Source organism: Callorhinus ursinus, unplaced genomic scaffold (genome assembly GCF_003265705.2).
Source record: "Callorhinus ursinus isolate GAN/ISIS: 27379988/994484 unplaced genomic scaffold, GSC_fseal_2.0 scaffold43, whole genome shotgun sequence".
In the NCBI taxonomy this organism is placed as follows: Eukaryota; Metazoa; Chordata; class Mammalia; order Carnivora; family Otariidae; genus Callorhinus; species Callorhinus ursinus.
Window position 1 is genome coordinate 12,457,675 of NW_027397105.1, and position 13,502 is coordinate 12,471,176.

The 13,502-nt window shown below is 50.8% G+C and overlaps 1 protein-coding gene and 1 pseudogene across 9 annotated transcripts in view; both read right to left on the minus strand.

Annotated features, from left to right (window-relative positions):
- Positions 1-2,279: 2,279 nt before the first annotated feature.
- On the minus strand, positions 2,280-10,242 carry LOC112817059 (S-formylglutathione hydrolase pseudogene; annotated as a pseudogene).
- Positions 6,243-13,502, minus strand: part of MPRIP (myosin phosphatase Rho interacting protein) — a 153,170-nt gene continuing 145,910 nt past the window's right edge. For 6 of the 9 annotated variants that reach the window (XM_073881824.1, XM_073881825.1, XM_073881822.1 and 3 more), the window contains one exon: positions 6,243-13,151. In XM_073881824.1, coding sequence (XP_073737925.1) covers positions 13,080-13,151 — 72 coding nt within the window. In that variant the 3' untranslated portion in view covers positions 6,243-13,079. The remainder of the gene's footprint in view (positions 13,152-13,502) is intronic. The other 3 variants (XM_025863881.2, XM_025863886.2, XM_025863885.2) reach the window with 1 other exon arrangement.

A 13,502-nucleotide genomic window follows, 5' to 3' on the forward strand; every position in this document is an offset into this window, starting at 1 on the left:
GGGAGCGGACGACATACAGCTGTTTAGAGGCCGTTGGTCAAATTGGGCGCCGCCAGCAGGAGCAAGACCCGAACGTGTTACTGGGGGACCTTGTGAAGTGTTTTCCAAAGATCCCGAAGGTGGTTTTCGCAGGGCGGGGCTGGCCCATCACACTGCGGGTGTGCTCACCCCTGCGATTTCCCCCCCGGTGGGGGGGGGGGGAAACGCGACCGCCTCATCTGTGTGGTGATGGGGACTGTGTGCACGCTTTCCCCTGAGCAAACACACGCAAAACCAAGAAGTGTCTTCCAACGTGTCCCTGCTGCTGGTGGCAGGGTCTCCAGTGTTTTCCTCTCCGCCCTGTGACGGTTGGCACACGGGCCACGCGCTCTCCCAGCCGTGTCTGCCCAGCACAGCCTGGCGCGGAGAAGGTCACCTAGCCCGGTCACCTGGACGAACGGTTTCAGAATTCCGAAATGATCTCTCGTAACCGTTTTATTTTAATGGCTTTGTTTATATTGTTATCTTCGTTATCTTAGCAGCAGGAGATTAAATCTCATGAGTTTCACATAATAGTTAATCGGTCGGAAAAGAATCGCAGTAAGATAAAACTTCTTGCGACCCTTGTGATTAAAAACCCTTGTCGTGGCAGTGGCCGTGGCTGTCACTGGCTGCCTGCAGGTGTCAAATCCGCCGAGAGCAAGAGCGCTTATTCAAGCAGTGCACCTCTATTGTAATTTAAAGCATGTATTGGTTCTTTTGAATTGTTTTTTTTAAAAAAACAACTGATTGCTTTCTTAAAAAGACTTCATTGGGGTTCATATATCCCAAGATTCATCCTTGTGAAGTATGCACCACCCTGGTTTGAGAGCATTTTCATCACCCCAGAAAGAAACCCATGTCCCAGGAGCAGTACCTGCATGCTCTCCCACTCCCAGCCCCCGGCAACCACTGGTTTACTTCTGTCTCTCTGGGTTTTCCTGCTGTGCACATTTCATATACATGGAATCCTTCACTATGTGGCATTTTGTACCTGCCTTCTTTCACTTAGCATCATTTTTTTTTTTTTTTAAGATTTTATTTGACAGAGAGTGAGAGCACAGGCAGGGGGAGTGCCAGGCAGAGGCAGAGGGAGAAGCAGGCTCCCCGTTGAGCAGGGAGCCCGATGTGGGGCTCGATACCAGGACCCCGGGACCCTGACCCCAGCCCAAGGCAGACGCTTAACAGGCTGAGCCACCCAGGCGCCCCAAGCATGTTTCTGAGGGCTGTCCCTGTTGTAGCATGTGTCGCTATTCACTTTTTGTAGCTGAATAATACTGTCGTGTGGATAGATCACAGGTTTTGAACCCGTTCATCAGTTGGTGGACATTTCAGTTGTTGCCATCATTACACATGATGACGCTGTAGACATTCACATGTAAGTGTCCGTGCAGACGCATGTTTTCATTTCTCTTGAGTATACACCTAGGAGTGGGATTTTTGGGTCCTAGAATGCTATTGAGAAACTGCCAGACTTTTCCAAAGTGACTGCACCATTTTACATTCCGACCAGCAGACTGTGAGGGTTCCTTCTTCTCTACGTCCTTGCCAACAAAAAACTAACTACTGACTGTTTCAGTGATAGCCAACCTATTGAGTGTGAGGTGGTGTCTCATTGTGGTTTTGACTTGTGTTTTCCTGATGACTGAGGATGTCGAGCGTCTCTTCATGTACTTGCCTTTTATATATTGTCTTCAGAGAAATGTCTATTCAAGTCCTTTGCCCATTTTTTTTAAATCGGTTTGCCTTTTTATCATCGAATTAGAAGTTATAACTTATGACTTACAACTTAATACAAATTATAAGAATTATAAGAGTTCTTTTTATATTTTGGACTCAAATCCCGTATGAGAAATACGATTTGCAAAGACTCTTCCATTCTCTGGGCAGTCTTTTCACTTTCTTGGGTATTGTGTGCGGCTATGTGTTACTAATTTTGATACAGTTTAATTGGCCTGTTTTTACTCTTGCTGCTTGTATTTTGGTGTCATAGCTAAGAAACCATCGCCCAACCCAAGGTCACAGAGATTTGCTTCTGTGTTTTTTTCTGAGTCTTATACTCTCAGCTCTTATGTGTCAGCCTGTGAACCATTTTTTTTTCAGGCTTTATAGATTTATTCAGAAAGCGATCCAATTATGATTCAACTGTGCATTTTTAGCACTGTGCAGTCCAGTGTTTTCAAATACTTTTCCCCTGCACATCTGTTCATAACAATTTTATAATCCTTAAGAAATTCTCTTACCTGAAGTTTTTCATGCATTCACGTAATTTTGCAGGATGTCTGATGTGCAATGAAGTAGTAGCTATGAGCATAACCCTCTTGTAATTAAAAACAACAGGGACTTTCTTTTCTGTACAGACAGGTATGAAGTTATCAGGTAGTAACTGCCCACCTGAAAGGAACCGGTCTTTTCCTTGATCCATTAGTATGTCCAGCTGAGAACCTGGATAGGACTTCACAAGATGGCTCGAATCATAAGCCTTCCATTTACTTTGATCTTTTGCCCCAAGGACAGAGCACTGTGTTGCAAACTAGAGCAAATGCTGACACAGATTTATGTTTTCCAGGATTCCTCCGAGCACAAATCAGAGCTCCATGGCCTCCTTTGGAGTAGCCAAAAATAGACACCCTTTGGGGGGCCACCGGAAAACTAGCCCTTATGAGTTGGGGAAGCTCCTTAGTAACAGAAGAGTACGTTCTGTCGCTCGTTTTCCAAGGCTCCTCGGTGGCATCCACACGGAACCCAGCACCGGTGCCAGAGTCCCAGCCCTCACCTTCTCCTTTATTGCAGCCACGAGGGCTGATATCTGGGACCGTGACAACAAGGCCACGTTCTGAAGCAGCTTGATGATAACCCGACTTTCATATAAAATTTCGTTCTGTTCAAGTTAAACTAGGGCATTTTCCAGTTTCTGCCTTTGGTGGTAAGTAGACAGCAAATTTCGTTTTGCAGTTCAGTTCAACACTGTCATGTTCCAAACCTTCCCGAAATCCTCCAAAGCACCCGTTGGCTGGAAATGCTTCAATGCCGTTCTTCGCCTGACCAGTTGCTACTGGCTTTTTAATCTGTATCCCAGGGTAGATGATCCTCGGGGGTCGGAGGTGGCGGGAAACGCAGCAGAGTGGAAAGGTGAGGCCTCAATGTGGCTGTGTGTGCCATGTTCTCCTGTCCTCGTTGCTGGCCCCCATCGGGCCTGCCTGCTTTCGGGCCAGGCCTGTGACCCATTTTGAGTTAATTTTTTGTGTATGGTGTGAGGAAGGGGGTTCAGCGGCATTCTTTTGCATGTGAATAGCTACTTGTCCCAGCACCATTTGTGGAAAGACTCTTCTTTCCCCGCTGAATGGTTTTGGCACCCTTGTCAAAAATCGATTCATTCCAGAAATGTATTCACTTATTTCTGGATTCTTAATTATGGTTCACTGACCTATAGGTCAGTCCCTCTGCCAGGACCACACTATCTTGACTACTTAGCGTTTGTGGCAAGTTTTGAAACCCAGTAAGTCAGTCCTTTGACTTTGTTCTTCTTTCCAACATTGTTTTGGCTACTCTGGGTCCTGTTACATTTCTTTTTCTTTTCTTAAAGATTTTATTATGTATTTGACAGAGAGCTAGAGAGAGAACACAAGTAGGCAGAGCAGCAGGGAGAGGGAGAGGCAGGCTCCCCGCCGAGCAGGGAGCCGGATGCGGGGCTCGATCCCAGGACCCGGGGATCATGACCTGAGACGAAGGCAGACGCTTAACCGACTGAGCCACCCAGGTGCCCTCGTGTTATATTTCTATATGAATCTTAGAATCAGCCTATCAACTTTTGCAAAAGCAGCTGGAGTTTTGATAGGAATTGCGTTGAATCTGTAGATCAAGGTTGGGGAGTATTCCCATTCTAACAATATCGTATTTTCCAACCCATGAATGTAGGCTTCCTCTTCTTTAAATAATCTTTCGTAGTTTGAATGGATAAGTCTTACACTTCTTTTAAAAAATTGATTCCCAAGTATTTCATTCTTTTGGTATTATTGCAAGGGAATTGTTTTCTTAATGTGTTTCAGATTGTTACTAAATACAATTTTTTTCTTATGTTAATCACCATACGTTACATCATTAGTTTTGGATGTAGTGTTCCATGATTCATTGTTTGTGCATAACACCCAGTGCTCCACGCAGAACGTGCCCTCCTCAATACCCATCACCAGGCTAACCCATCCCCCCAACCCCCTCCCCTCTAGAACCCTCAGTTTGTTTTTCAGAGTCCATCGTCTCTCATGGTTCCTCTCCCCCTCCAACTTACTCCCCTTCATTCTTCCCCTCCTGCTATCTTCTTCTTCTTCTTCTTTTTTCCTTAACATGTATTGCATTATTTGTTTCAGAAGTACAGATCTGTGATTCACCAGTCTCGCACAATTCACAGCGCTCACCATAGCACATACCCTCCCCAATGTCTATCACCCAGCCACCCCATCCCTCCCACCCCCCACTGCTCCAGCAACCCTCCGTTTGTTTCCTGAGATTAAGAATTCCTCCTATCAGTGAGGTCATATGATACATGTCCTTCTCTGATTGACTTATTTTGCTCAGCATAATACCAGATGTGGTATGTGTGTGTACACACACACACACACACACACACACACACACACACACACACAATGGAATATTATGCAGCCATCAAAAGGAATGAAATCTTGCCATTTGCAACAACGTGGATGGAACTGGAGGGTGTTACACAATTCATTTTTGTATATGAATCTTGTATCCTGCAAAACTGCAGAACTATAATTTTTTTTTTAAGATTTTATTCCTTTATTTGACAGAGACAGAGCAGGAACACAAGCAGGGGGAGTGGGAGAGGGAGAAGCAGGCTTCCCACGGAGCAGGGAGCCCGATGTGGGGCTCGATCCCAGGACCCGGGGACCATGACCTGAGCCGAAGGCAGACGCTTAACAACTGAGCCACCCAGGCGCCCAGAACTCCTATCATTTTTAATAGGTTTTTTGGGGGTGGATTCCTCAGGATCTCCCATATACAAGATCATGTCATCTACAAATACAGTTTTACTTCTTCCTTTCCAGTATGGATGTTTCTCCTTTTTCTTGCGAGGCTAGAATCTCCAGAACAGTGCTGAACAGACATGTTGACAACAGATACCCTTGTTTTGTTGCCGACCTTAGCGGGGGAAGCTTCCAGGTTTTTACCGTAAAGTATGAAGTTGTCTTTTTTTTAATAGATGTTATCATATTGAAAAAGCTCCCTTCTGTTCTTGCTGAGTGTTTTCATCATAAAGGGTGCTGGATTTTCCAAATGCCAACTGATGTTCAAAACTGCACCGACGTAGCTTAAACAGAAGTGTGTTCAAGCTGTTAGGATACCATTACATCAGACCGGTGTCTAGAATTTTCTTAACAGACAAAAAATCATTGCAACACCCTTATGCAATTAGAACAGCACGCTGGAACTGTGTACCCTTTGTCTGCCTGTACTCTGTGTTTCCTAAGTTTTGTGAGTCCATAAGTTGATTTCCAATAGGTAGAGTCTGATTTTAATTTTTGTGTTTATTTGAATAAAACTTGGGATTTCCACACATTTTCACATATTTCATTCCAAAGGTTGTGGCAGTATTGGAAAACTCGTTTCTTATTGTAAATTTACTCAGTAGGTCACAACCAGAATTTTAAAAAGTTAAATAGACTGTAGACATCGTAGCACGTTGTAGTGGGTGCATCGTTTTGTGAAATGTTGGGTTGTGGCTGGGGTGTGCGTGCGTGTGTATTTGGTCACGAGGTACGATGTATTTTCTAAACAAAAAGTAACACTTTAGATAAATCTAATACTAAAGGCGCCGAGACCAGAGAATTCTAGTCCCTTGGTCGCCAGTTATATAGCTCCTTTGTCTCCTCAGTACTTCGTTCTGTGCTTGGCCTCCCCTGGAGGTTTCTGTAACCGAGCCAATGTCCCTTCATTTGATTCATGATGCAAAATACTTGCTGGGTTGTATGTGAACATGTGCAATACAGATTTTTATGTGAAATCTCCTGATTTTAAAATGCTGACAACGAATCCCAAACTCTGAAAACACTATATAAAAATAAGCAGATTATAAAAAGTAAAAACAAAAACTCCAGTAGAAGTCTCTAGGCTACTGACCAGTTTCTGAATTTTGACAGTGTTGACCTAAATGCATATTTTGCATGTCTCTCCATTACACAAAATCTCATTCACAGCATGCAAAGGGTGATGCAAAAATAGTTTATTATGATATAGTTTATGTAAAGTTAGGTAATATTTACAAAATAGAAATGATCAGCTACATCCACGGGAATCTAGCATGTCACACAAAGGAATAAATATTCTGACAAAGTAACACTTCAAACTGTAGTGAACAGTCGTTCAGAAACTTTGTTAATTAAAAAAAACAGCTGCAATGACACCATGACAATCTTGAATTGTCACAGAGGGCGGGCGGCTCAGCCGGCCAGGCTCATCTGTTGGGGAGGATGGCGCCACTGACGGGAGCCGCCCGCCGCTCCCCGCCCCTGCCCCGGAGGCCCCACTGCCCCTGCAGGTGGGCCTGCAGGACTCACTCGCACTCCCTGAGCCTCTGCTTGCCTCCGCACAGCACTTTGGGTTTGGTGAACATTATCATTTTGCGTTATTACAGAAATTAAACACCAGTTAGAATCATACAAGCCTGTGGTTTGAGTATCACCGGACGGCTGAAAGAATTCGCGGCGGCAGAGTCTCTGCTGTGGATTATTTCCCAATTTGTCAGCAGAAAACGGTATGTACATGCTGCACTCTGTCCGTGCGTCCGCTCCCCGCCGCGGCTCGGCACGGTGTCCCCCGGAGCTGACCGGAGACATTCACGCCGATAGGAGAGTCTACTAGTGAGAAAAGTTACTAAGAATTACAGTTGCTGAAGAGTCACTTAGAAACTTTACATTTTATAAATATTACTTAGGAAAATCACATGAATCCTTATCACTTAACTGGTTTTAAGTCCTAACAAATACATCAGTAGATAAGTCGTTAATACTAAAGGTAAATCCTAAAATCCACTTTAATTGGTTTTGTGATAGAAACGTGACACAATAATGACCTTAGTGTTCTTTATATGATCTATTCCTAGCTTCCTATAAAACAAAACTGAAATGTGTGTTACTAGTTTTGAAGGGCAAAGAACCGAGGCCCAGGACAGGTGACAGGTGCCCCGTGTCCGGCGACCACCGCCTTTCCAGAACTCCGCTCCTTCACGGCGTTCCAACTGCATCCTGGGAAGCCCCCCGCCCCCCCCCCGACCGGCACCCACGGACCGCGTCCCTTCCCCTTGAGACCTGCACGCCCTCCTGGCTCAGCCTGAGGACCGGACGATCCAGTTCTGAGATGGTGTGACCGCACGGCCAGGTTGGCGCCGTCGATGCTGTCCCATGATAGAACCCAGGAGCTGAGATGCAGACACCTGGCCCAGTGAGTGCTCACAGGTCACCCGTTCGGGCCAGTCCTGCGACAACTGTGTTTGAAATGACATCTCCCTCCAAGTCTTCCATGAGCCCGGCCAGGGTGTGGGGGAAGACGGCCCCGCTTCCCTGTGCTGCCCTCCCTGGAGGGCTGGGGGGGGGGTTGGTGGGGGAGCTGGCGGCAAGCATCATAGTGTTCTTGCCACGGGCACAGGGCACGGACGCGGCCTGCTGTACTCACGGTCATACACTCTAACTCCCCGTGAAGTGGCCACAGCTTTTAAAGAGACACATCAGCCATGGAAAACATTTCCTTATAACGCTGGGTGGAGTTCAAGGTTGTACCCAAAGGTGTCCGCCCCAGCTTACAAAGGGAGGTCTGCAGAGGATTTTTTTTAAACCCACACAAACTTTGTCACACACACAGAAAATCCCTACGGTAACTTCCCAGTAATATTTACACTGCTCACTCTGGATAATGTACAGGTTCTTTTAAAGAAAATAAACACGGCTGCTCTTCTATACAGAAAGGCTGGCGTCCACACAGAGCACGCAGCGGCTTCTCTTCCCAAAGCCCGTGTGGACGCGTAGAGGACAAGGGCCCAGGCTGCGTCTGAGCAGGTGGTCCTGGCTCCCTACGCCGGGGCAGGGGTGCTGGCCTGTTCCTCCCACTCTGCTGAGCATCTTTTGTTGAAACACTTCGAGAAGGGAGCCCTCTTCCCTTTATAAAGAAACAAGGACACTTGAAACTTGTTCTCAAGAGGGCACAAGAATGAGGCTGGGTCTCTTCCAGCAGACAGCCCTTGGAGACAGGGATCCTGTCCATTTCCACGCTGCCGGTATGTCATGGCTTCCCAGCAAAGGGCCCCAGACCAGCGGGTTTACTGGACTCACTTCAGGCTCATTCTTAACTTAAATCTTCAACTGTGGGAAGCAGGAGCTTGCTAAGAGTGTGCGTCCAGGTGTGCAACCACACAGCACCGAGCCCAAGTACAAGGGGGCGGGGGGGGCATGTCCTAACAGCACTCCGAGGACCGGGCGGATGTGGCCATGGAGAAGGGACGTGCCCACAGTGTCCCGCTCGGTGCTGAGAACAGCCAAGGACTTTAGCTTTTGACCCGATCTCAGGTGGGTAAAAAGACCTTTCCCAGGATTAGATGGGCAGCGTCTGAGCTCACGGCTTGTAGGGACCTGGTGGCAGGGAAAAGCCGAGAGAAAGCCCCACGTGTGAAGCGTGTGGGAAGCCCGCCGGTGCTCCTTCGCACTCGCCGGTGGAGAGGCCGGTGCTGAAGCGGGGCTAGAAGCTAGGGCTTCCTCTCTCAACAACGAGCGGAGGCGGAGGGGCCTAGGACGGAAGAGGGAAAAAGCAGTGTGCCAATCCTGGAACTTCCAGAAGCTGCAGCACCAGCCGGTTCCCAAGCCCGTGTGAAGGGTGGGGCTGTGGTGCCGGGCACGGAGGCCCGCTCGCCACAACTCCGCCCGGTGGGGACACATCGGGGCGGAGGATGAGACCTGTTGACACAGTGGATGCCAGCCTAACAGAAAACTCAGCCATAGCTCACTTTCAGAACGTTCAGGGTGGGAGGGAATACAAACGATTGAAGTTTCTGGAGAAGTGAAGCTTCCAATTAGCATGCCAAGCTGTTTTCCTTTCAGTATCTGATTCCTTTTAAGTGGAGGACTACATACTTCCCTGTCCTTTGTAAACCTTTGAAAATACACTCCCCCCCCCCCCCCCCCCCCCGCTTCAGGCTTGCTTGGTGATAACAGGGGGTCGCCGAATTCTGTTTTAGTTTTCTGGCTTTCTGAAATTGTGTCTAGAATGGAGAGTGTTAAAAATTCCAAGGTTCTTTAGGACAATGAGGAGGAAAGTGCCTTTCAGGAACACTCTCGCATTCAAGAGGCTGATGGGTTACATTCCTTCCGCTCTAACTGAAAACAGCTTTGAGTCCCCGGAGAAGAACTGCCTCCGACCTTCGGGCCTGAGCGGCAGAATCCAGAATCGGTACGTGGCTAGGCGTGAAGCCAGCAGGCAGGCACCGAGGCGGGGGAGAGCCTGCAGGCCGACTCAGCCGAAGGGGCCAGGGGCCGGCCCGAGTCGGGGAGTTACTAGCAAGTGTGGGAGGGAGGGACCTTTTAAAGGAGAGATTCACTGCCTGCTGGCCTGTTGGGAGTGGGGAACAGACCCGGCGGGTTAGCCAGTGAGCCGGTGGGGACCCTGGCACAGCTGTCATTTTATGGCCAGAGAGAAGTGGTCCCAGGGAGCACCCTCAGCTCCAGCCCAGCAGAGGTGGCCCGACGCGCGGCCTCATGCCCAGGACGAGCTTAGAAACCAGACCTGCCGAGGGGAGCGCCAGGCAGCAGTGACAAAGAGGGTCATGTTCCATCCTCAGGCCAGCAGTTAGTGTTCCAGAATATTAACAGATCTCTAAAGATGTTTTTTTTATGCCATCGGTCTTGTGTCCTGGCCTTATCTGTCAGAATCCCCTTTAGACAGACTCAGGGTCACAATTACCGTTTTTTAAAAACCGCAATTCCCTCTCTTTCCCAGGCTGGCCCTGGTGAGGCCCCCGATGGCTCGCTGTGGGCCAGGGAACAAGTGACAGATTGTACTTCACGAGCCAGAGCCTGGGCCTTCCCTCGGCCTCTCCACTTGCTGGATTCCTACGGAGGGGCCTCTGATCGTGGCTCCGGACAAACGCACACCTGCCACCGTGGCCTCCGCCTGTCGCCCCAGGTCGGCCCTCACTTCCTCCCTCAAAGTCAGACCCATCTTGATGCCCGAAGGCGCAAGCTCCCACTTCCAATGGCAAAGTGCTCCGTCTGCCACAGCGCCGACGGGGAGGCTGCAGCCAGCCCAGTGCCCCCGGAACGCCAGCCTTCAACCCACGCAGGCGCCGGCACCGCCCGCCGCCCGCCGAGCCTGAGCGGTGGAGGGCGGCTCTTCCGCGCGCGGTTGCGCTCACGAGACCCGTCCAGCCGGGGTCCTTGCCCCCTTTTCACGCACCTGGCGGGGCTCACTTGCAGGGGCTAGCGGGTTACAGATGAGCTAGTGCCCAGGGAAGGAAACACAGCTGTGAAGACTCGATCTGTGTTCTCATGTCCCCCCCCCACCCCCGGGGCAGTGGGGACGCTCCCGCCGCGTGGTTGGCATGGGGGCGGTGGGGGGCGCCCCAAGTTGACAATCGCCTATACGACCCCATCCGCAGCCCCCGAAGGACCCTTTCTCTACCAGCACAGAAACCCACCCGGTCCACCTCCACAATTCTACCCTTTCTTCTCTCGGGAAGCTGGTGGCTAAATTCGTCCCCAGGGGGGCGCAGTGGGGGCTGGGCTGTGACACACAGGAGCTCAGTGAAGCCCCTCTTTGCTCTGTTCTGCCTGCTCCCTCCAGCCAGAGAACGGGCTCCTCAGCAGTCATGACCCTGCGACACTCGGGGCTTTTTCTGGGGGCTGCAGCAGGATCAGCCTTTTGCTGGAGAGGAGCCAGAGTGCCCCCATTTCTAGTCTCCTTCCCAGTAACCCCCCGACGGCAGCCGCCCTGGGACAGTGAGCTGTCTCTGCGGCGAGTAGGAGGTGTTGCCCTGTCTCTGCCTTCGACCTCCACGGGCCGCCCTCAACTCCTGCTCCCACAATTCCGGACGTCTTAACCTCCACGGGAAACGACAGAGTACGTAAGGTGCTCTTCGACCTATTCAAAGCGCCGCAGATTTCACACCCTGGCCAGTCTGACTGCGCAGCGACCCTGCCAGGAAGGCGGGAGGGCCGGAGTCCCCAAGGCAGCAAGGGCCGCCACAGAGAAAACTGCACTAGATGGGGGGACTTCTCCAAGGGGTGACGTGAGTGCCGAGAGAGGCTGAGCAGAGGCCAGATCCTGCTGGACAGCACGTCGCTGTCTGCCGTGGAGAACACACACGCTGAACAGTGTTCCAGAGAACAGGCCCCGGGGCCCGTGCATTCCTTCTCTACACTCCCATTCTGAGCAGCACACACAAAATCATGGTCCTTTCTAAACACACCACCAATCTACAAGGGGTGGTGCGAGGAGCAGTGTCTGAGAAGCAGAACTAAAAAACCAGACCTAACATTCTCTTGCCTTGGACAACATGGAAGAAGAGCAGCGAAGGAGTGACACGTGTGGGGTGAGAGTCTGGAAGCTGGTGAGGGAAAGGCTCGATGCCCGTGGAGAACTCCGAGTTTATTCCAGTGACAAGGCCGCGCACACCCCAGGCCCTTCCAGGGCTTCCCGCGGACGACCCTGGTCTTAACTGAATCTAGATACCGAGCACGGTCACTTCTCCATTTTTACCCGCGAGTACCCATGTGCCCAGGGCCTGCCGACCTAACGGCAGCGCTGACACAGCGAGACCAGAACAGGCTCCCCCGCACCCTCCTTGGCGACGCTCCCCGCCTGCCCCGAGGGCCACAGCACGGCTGCCACTTGCCTGGGCTGCGCGTCTCAAGACGACTGACGGTCTTCCCGGGGCCGCGACACAAACCCCAGGGCAGAAGAGTCTCGAGAACTACTGCAGTGTTTCCGGACAGTTAAAAGGGCTTACTCTGACGGGTAGAAAAAGCAGCTTTGTTAGTACAGGTTTACTCTGGGCTCTCTGACGCTGCAAGAGCACTTCTCAGAGCTCAGGTTAGAGTTAAAAACATATAACAATGGCAGTTTTCATCTGATTCCGACATCCTCTGTACTTTCTTGACTTAACATAGGGGTCTTCCCTCAGCCTTCTCAAAAGAAATGTGCAGGTTGCTTTCAGAAAGGTTCAAGACACGAACAGGCTTTTCGTTTGCAGGACTGACGACCCAAGGGAATTCATCACGATGTGCACAGTCTGAAACCCCGGGCCGCAGGTCAACACTCCCAAGTCTTTACGAAAAGACCAGGGCTGCTAGTGACCAAGAAAGGAACGAGCGTAGGAAGGAATGAGAGGGGCCGGGGTTTTGTGCAAGATTTAATAAAAAACAAACAAAAATAGGAATGGCTGCCTTCGACATTTTCCAGGTTGTGAAACATTCCCCACGATGACCTGGGTGTGGCTCTAAGCTGAAGGAGTGGGACAAGTACAAAGTGCTGTCCTTCTCCCAAGCCAGAGGCGGTGAGTGGAGGTTGCGGACCATGCCCCCCAACCTGCTCCTCCCGCAGGCTAGCGCGTGGTCAGCGCGGCCACCTGACGCCCTGTTCTCACCCCGCGGGGCCCACACGCAGCACAGTGAGAGCCGCCCGGGGCCCTGACTCCGCACAGTGCACTCGGCGGGACGAGCTAGCTTAGCGACAGGCTGCTGGGCCTTAATACTGACAGTGAGTGCGGTGGACTGCGGCGGGCGGGGGCTCTGCACAGACCCCGGCCGGGAGCAGACAGCCCTCCCAGCCCCCGCTGCTTGGCTAATTTGAGAATACCACGGGAAAAACCAGCTTTGACAGAGACATAGGAAGCTGGAATCAACACAGCAGAGAACGGTGTGAACAACCCATAAACCAGTCTCTCATGCATCCATACCCACAGGTAATGACAACAGTAACAACAATAATAAAAAATGAAGGTATAGGGTAGCGCTGCCGCAGGCTGGGAGCGGTGTGTGTTCAAGTGGAACGGGACACGGCTAGTCTTTCTTCAAGTCCCTGGATTCAAAGAGCTTCAAGCGTTCTTGCACCGTCAGGCCTTCCTTCAGACTCTGCGTGGAGACGAGAGCAGGAGAGAGAGAGAGACCGTTAAGCACCCGGCCCGGCGCCGTGGGCGGGGCTGCAGTCAGGCGGCGGTGCGGGGGCCGGGGTGCGGGGCAGGGCAGGAAGGGCTCCTCGAGAGATTAGTGGGGCATGCTAAGGAGAGAGACGTCCCCTGTGAAACGGTGTTATCTGGATGAAAAAGGAAAAAAACCAGAGAAACAGACCATGTGTGTAAGCAGCTGAACTCTGAGCTTAGGGCTCTTTAGAAAAGCAGCGATCAGATCGATTCAGCCAGGGGCAAAAGCTGTGCCAAGAACTAGAAATGCGCCCGTCCATGTCCTCCTCCTGGGGGGGGGGGG